The sequence below is a fragment of the Aulonocara sp. 'chitande type north' Nkhata Bay genome, linkage group LG17 (assembly GCF_057382095.1).
Source record: "Aulonocara sp. 'chitande type north' Nkhata Bay isolate Kocher_YH1m ecotype deep benthic linkage group LG17, A_spYH_male_GT1.1, whole genome shotgun sequence".
Taxonomy (NCBI): domain Eukaryota; kingdom Metazoa; phylum Chordata; class Actinopteri; order Cichliformes; family Cichlidae; genus Aulonocara; species Aulonocara sp. 'chitande type north' Nkhata Bay.
This window is the reverse complement of record NC_141360.1, coordinates 15,787,941-15,793,660: the sequence shown is the minus strand read 5'-3', so window position 1 is coordinate 15,793,660 and position 5,720 is coordinate 15,787,941. Positions and strand designations below refer to the sequence as shown.

Here is a 5,720-nt window from a genome sequence, read left to right as displayed (position 1 = left end):
TTGCTAAGCTACAAACCTGCACCACTTGATGGATTGTCAGAGCATTATGGCTATCGTAGGCAGGAGCCTCGCGGAGTGATACGTACTGTGCTTCAACATAATGTTACCGTATTGCGTGTATATAAGCTCTTTTTAAGTTTTGTGGATATTATACACGGTTATGCTGAGGAAATGTTGGCTAATTTCCACTGGAAATGCCTTTTGATTAAACTGTCAGCAAGGAATTTGCATTTGCACTGTTACATTTTTATATAACTTTAATGTAAAAAACAGCTGCTTGTTTAAGTGAAAATACATTGATGGGTTTTTTTGCACTAATAAAATTGTGGAGTTGTAAAGTATTTTGTCTAGTGTCAATTATATCGTCAGTTATATCGTTATCGCAAATTTTCAAATGTATATCGTGATAAATATTTTTGGTCATATCACCCTGCTCTAGTGTGACGCGAACTTGTGGACAGGTAATGAAAGCAAAATAATTGGAGAGATACTCCCGCTGCGTTTTACTGTCTAGCATAAGTGATCTCCTGCTTTTATTTACAGAGTACAGAGCTGCTGCTTTGCCGAGTGGATTTCTGGCTGCGGGCCGAGGACCCGATACAGCGGTGTATTTTAATTTGTTTTAACCTGGTGTAATCTGACATATTGTGGCGGCTGCGGCTGTCAATTTTGTTTGGGTTTTATTTTTAAAATGAAACCCATTTTAACCGACTGGTATACATGTGTGACCCGTGGGTCACACAGCAGATTTAGGAAATGGCCTTGAAACACTTCATTGTATCTTGATCACAAGTAATATACAGCAGATTAAGTAGAGAGAGAAATTTAGAAAATCAAAGGGACAAAGGGAAACAAATAAACAATAAATAAATATAATTGTGCTTCTTTCTTTTATTTACAAAGCATGCTTTGCTATTATTACAAGGACTCCTTTGTTTCACCCACTTGGTATAAACTAAAATCCAGACATATACATACATGGAAAACAATATGCATATAACACATATTTAAAATAAATATTATAAATAATATTAAGTATTGAACTGACACAATTGACTATGCCAACAAACAAAGAAGTCTTGCATACTTATTCCAAGTCTGCTTCAACAATACTCTATTACCTTTTTTCATGGACTTCAGTTTAACAGTGATTTCTAAACAACTCAAATCTCGAAAAGGTTTGTGACATCATATGTTTTTTTGTTTGTTTTTGTGTTATTCAGACTTCAATGAAAGGTAAAGAGAAGGAGTCCAAGCAGCAGATGGATCATTCCCAGTCTGATGGAACAAGCATCACTTTTGGTTGTGGAGGCAGTAGTTGTACTTGATCCTGCAGTTGAAGTTGTAGTTGGGGTAGTGGTTGTAATTTCAGTGGTTGTAGTTGGGGTAGTGGTTGTGGTAGTTGAGGCAGTGGGTGTAGTTGGAGTGGTGGTTGTAGTTGGTGTAGTGGTTGTAGTTGTAGCCGTGGTTGTAGTTGGTGTAGTGGTTGTAGTTGTAGCCGTGGTTGTAGTTGTAGTTGGTGTAGTGGTTGTAGTTGTGGCCGTGGTTGTAGTTGGGGTGACGGTTGTAGTTGTGGTGGTTGTTTTTGAGGCGGATGTTGTAGTTGGGGTACTGGATGTAGCTGTAGTTGGGGCGGTGGTTGTAGTTGGGGTGGTGGTTGTGGTTGTTGTTGCGGCGGTGGTTGTAGTTGGGACGCTGGTTGTAGTTGGGGTGGTGGTTGTAGTTGTAGCCGTGGTTGTAGTTGGGGTGGTGGTTGTTGTTGAGGCGGTGGTTGTAGTTGGAGCGGTGGTTGTTGTTGAGGCGGTGGTTGTAGTTGGGGTGGTGGTTGTAGTTGGTGTAGTGGTTGTAGTTGCAATGGTAGTTGTTGTTGAGGCGGAGGTTGTAGTTGGGATGCTTGTTGTTGAGCTGGTTGTTGTAGTTGGGATACTGGATGTAGCTGTAGTTGGGGCGGTGGTTGTAGTTGTACTGGTTGTAGTTGGGACTGTGGTTGTAGTTGTAATGGTTGTCGTTGGAGCGGTGGTTGTAGTTGTAGTGGTTGTCGTTGGAGCGGTGATTGTAGTTGTGGTGGTTGTTGTTGGGTTGATGGTTGTCGCTGGGGTGGTGGTTGTCGTAGCACTAGTTGTAGTTGGGGTGGTGGTTGTAGTTGCAGCGGTGGTTGTGGTTGTGGTTGTACTTGCGGCGGTGGTTGTAGTTGGGGTGGTGGTTGTGGTTGTTGTTGCGGCGGTGGTTGTAGTTGGGACGCTGGTTGTAGTTGGGGTGGTGGTTGTAGTTGCAGCGGTGGTTGTGGTTGTAGTTGCAGCGGTGGTTGTGGTTGGGATGGTGGTTGTGGTTGCGGCGGTCGTTGTAGTTGGGGTGGTGGTTGTGGTTGTAGTTGCAGCGGTGGTTGTAGTTGGCACGGTGGTTGTAGTTGTTGTTGGGGTGGTTGTTGTAGTTGCGGTGGTGGTTGTAGTTGTAGCTGGGACGGTGGTTGTTTTCGCGGCGGTGGTTGTAGTTGCGACGGTGGTTGTTGTTGGGGTGGTGGTTGTAGTTGCGGCAGTGGTTGTGGTTGTAGTTGCGGCGGCTGTTGTAATTGGGGCGGTGGTTGTAGCTGGGGTGGTGGTTGTAGTTGTGGATGTGGTTGTAGTTGGGACAGTGGTTGTGGTTGCGGCGGAGGATGTAGTTGTAGCTGGGACGGTGGTTGTTGTTACAGCGGTGGTTGTAGTTGTGGCGGTTGTTGTAGTTGGGGCGGTGGTTGTGGTTGCGGCGGTGGTTGTAGTTGTAGCTGGGATCGTGGTTGTGGTTGCAGCGGTGGTTGTAGTTGCGGCAGTTGTTGTAGTTGGCGCGGTGGTTGTAGTTGTCGTTGGGGTGGTTATTGTAGTTGCGGTAGTGGTTGTAGTTGTAGCTGGGATGGTGGTTGCAGCGGTGGTGGTGGTTGCGGCGGTGGTAGTAGTTGGGGTGGTGGTTGTAGTTGGGGTGGTTGTTGTAGTTGCGGCAGTTGTGGCAGTTTCCGCGGTGGTTGTAGTTGGGACGGTGGTTGTAGTTGTGGCAATTGTTGTAGCTGTAGCTGGGACGGTGGTTTTGGTTGCAGCAGTGGTTGTTATTTCGGCGGTGGTTGTAGTTGCGGCGGTTGTTGTAGTTGGGTTATTGGTGGTGGTTGTTGTTGGGGTGGTGCTTGTAGTTGCGGCAGTGGTTGTAGTTGGGACATTGGTTGTGGTTGCGGCGGTGGATGTAGTTGTGGCTGGGACGGTGGTTGTTGTTACAGCGGTGGTTGTAGTTGCGGCGGCTTTTGTAGTTGGGGCGGTGGTTGTAGCTGTTGGTGTGGTGGTGGGTGTAGTTGCGGTGGTTGTAGTTGCGGTGGTAGTAGTTGCGGTGGTTGTAGTTGCGGCGGTCGTTGTAGTTGGGATGGTGGTTGTGGTTGTAGTTGTAGCTGAGATGGTGGTTGTGGTTGCAGCGGTGGTTGTAGTTGCGGCGGTTGTTGTAGTTGGGTCATTGGTGGTGGTTGTTGTTGGGGTGGTGGTTGTAGTTGCGGCAGTGGTTGTAGTTGGGGTAGTGGTTGTGGTTGCGGCGGTGGATGTAGTTGTAGCTGGGACGGTGGTTGTTGTTACAGCGGTGGTTGTAGTTGCGGCGGTGGTTGTGCTTGTAGTTGGGGTGGTGGTTGTTGTTGGGGTGGTGGTTGTAGTTGTAGTTGGGGTGGTGGTTGTAGTTGTAGCTGGGGTGGTGGTTGTAGTTGTAGTTGGGGTGGTGGTTGTAGTTGTGTCCGTGGTTGTAGTTGTAGTTGGGGTGGTGGTTGTAGTTGTGTCCGTGGTTGTAGTTGTAGTTGGGGTGGTGGTTGTAGTTGTAGTTGGGGTGGTGGTTTTAGTTGTAGTTGGGGTAGCAGTTGTAGTTGGTGCTGCAGAACAGGCAACACCTGATACTGTACCAACGCTCTGCATGAAAGGTAGAGAACCCAGCATTGAAGCAGCTGCACACAGGTTTGCAGATGCGCAGCCGTAACCTGGATACGTGCCGGTGCTGCTTTTGACTGCAGATGAAAAAGAAGAATTTCAGGATATGTTTTAAATTGGCTACTTTCCAGGAAGCTTAATATATTTCATGCAAAAAACAACTTAACAGCTTTTTAAAATTTTCCGCTCATTTATATGTCAGAAGTATCACAAAAGAATTTGAAATCATCTTTGATTGAAAACCGATGACACAACTGATACAACATAAAGACTTACTGGTTGATTGGAAGCATTGGTTCTCCACTCCCTGACACTGTAATGTGGAGGAGCACTGACCAGTGGAAGGGTCACAAAAGTTGCATACTCCACCATTATTTGACTGAGAAGCAGGATCTGAAACAGAAAAGAAGGCCATTTCATTTCAGAACAGAGACTCTTACAACATCAGATTATTGTTTTTATTTCTTTATATTATTCTTTTGTCATCAATGAGCAATGTAGTATTTAACTTACTTGGCAGAGTTACTGAGTTGCAGTTATCTGTGTTGCAGCATTGAGCAGAAGCCAGAGCACTTTGAAAACCCAGGTCGACTGAAAATGTCTGAGAGGTTACGGCTGGACACAGGGAGGAAGATGCACATGCCTTGTAGATTTGTGTGACCGGAGTTCCAGATGAAGTAGCTACAAAGGCAAAGTCCAGTTTGTTAATGTTGATGGAACACAAATAGCTTCACAGTGGATGTAATTTAGTGAAAATATTAAATATTATATGAGAAAACATTACCTAGAATGGTAGCTGTAACACACATTGGTTCCGATGAGGAGCATGTAAGTAGTGCTGTGCTTGAACATGCTGAATTTGTGCAGGTTTGGCACTGGAGGGCTCCAGCTGCAATCAGGAGAGGAATACAGAAATGATCATCACAATTTAAATATATAGCAAATAGGAGATGTTTTGAAAGTTCATATTGGGTTACAGCAGGTTACAGTTGAGTCAATACTACTCACTAACTTTGGAAAAAAATTACAATGTAAGATAAAAAAAGATTTAAAGCTTTAAATTAGACTTCCTTCTACCTGCAGGTGAAATGAGTGTAGTTACCTGTGGTGGAGAGTGCCCAGAGAAGAAACAGAGAAAACAGCAGCTTCATTGTGATGAACAGGTCAGTTCTGCAGATTAGTTTCCCTGGACTGTGATACTAAAGCTGAGGAGCAGCACTGCACTTTATATACTGAACAGGTGACATCAGGTTTGGGTGTGTTTACATTTTTACAGCATGATCATTCATACAGTCAAGTCTTCTTTCGTCAAATCATGATGTCAAAGCATCTTACCACGCCTTTCTTCTTCAATTAAACAACAAGTATTCATGCATCAAAACAAGCTCAGAAATTTTCTTTTACGTTGTTAACTTTTCATTAAATAAGAATGACTTCATGTCCTGTTTCATGAGTCATAATTGACACAATTTAGATTTTTGGTAAATGGTAAATGGACTTCTTGCACAATGGTCCATCATTTATTGCAGGAGTTACGTTTTGGAAACAGCCTGCGACAGATTAAATCTGCAAAGTAGCCAGCTTTATTTTTTAAAAATATTATAGATGTTTTAAGGCTGTAAAACCCCTCATTACACACTTTATACACTGAGTTTTTTTGAGTTTATTATATTATTTATCATTTCTAGTCTTTGGTTTCTTTGTTAGAGTTCTGTCTTGTGGTTTATGTCTCTGTGTAATCCTTAGTTGCTGTCTCCCCTGTCTGCTATATCCCCGTGTCCAGTCAGTGTCTGTGTC

At 44.1% G+C, this 5,720-nt stretch overlaps 1 protein-coding gene across 1 annotated transcript; it reads right to left on the bottom strand.

The window, feature by feature from the left end:
• Positions 1-1,135: 1,135 nt before the first annotated feature.
• Positions 1,136-5,074, bottom strand: LOC147309817 (uncharacterized). Its single transcript, XM_086269404.1, has 5 exons — positions 5,026-5,074; positions 4,708-4,812; positions 4,437-4,604; positions 4,200-4,316; positions 1,136-4,000 (listed from the first exon to the last, which is right to left on the bottom strand). The coding sequence occupies exons 1-5, from the start codon at positions 5,072-5,074 to the stop codon at positions 1,227-1,229; spliced, it is 3,213 nt and encodes a 1,070-aa protein (XP_086125530.1). The 3' UTR covers positions 1,136-1,226.
• Positions 5,075-5,720: the final 646 nt, after the last annotated feature.

Coding starts and splice junctions, on each gene's coding strand:
- LOC147309817 (XM_086269404.1), bottom strand. CDS start 5,074: ATGAAGCTGCTGTTTTCTCTGTTTCTTCTCTGGGCACTCTCCACCACA. Junction 4,605..4,707: donor TGTTACAGCTACCATTCTAG/GTAATGTTTTCT, acceptor TTGCCTTTGTAG/CTACTTCATCTGGAACTCCG. Junction 4,001..4,199: donor CCAATGCTTCCAATCAACCA/GTAAGTCTTTAT, acceptor TTTCATCTGCAG/TCAAAAGCAGCACCGGCACG.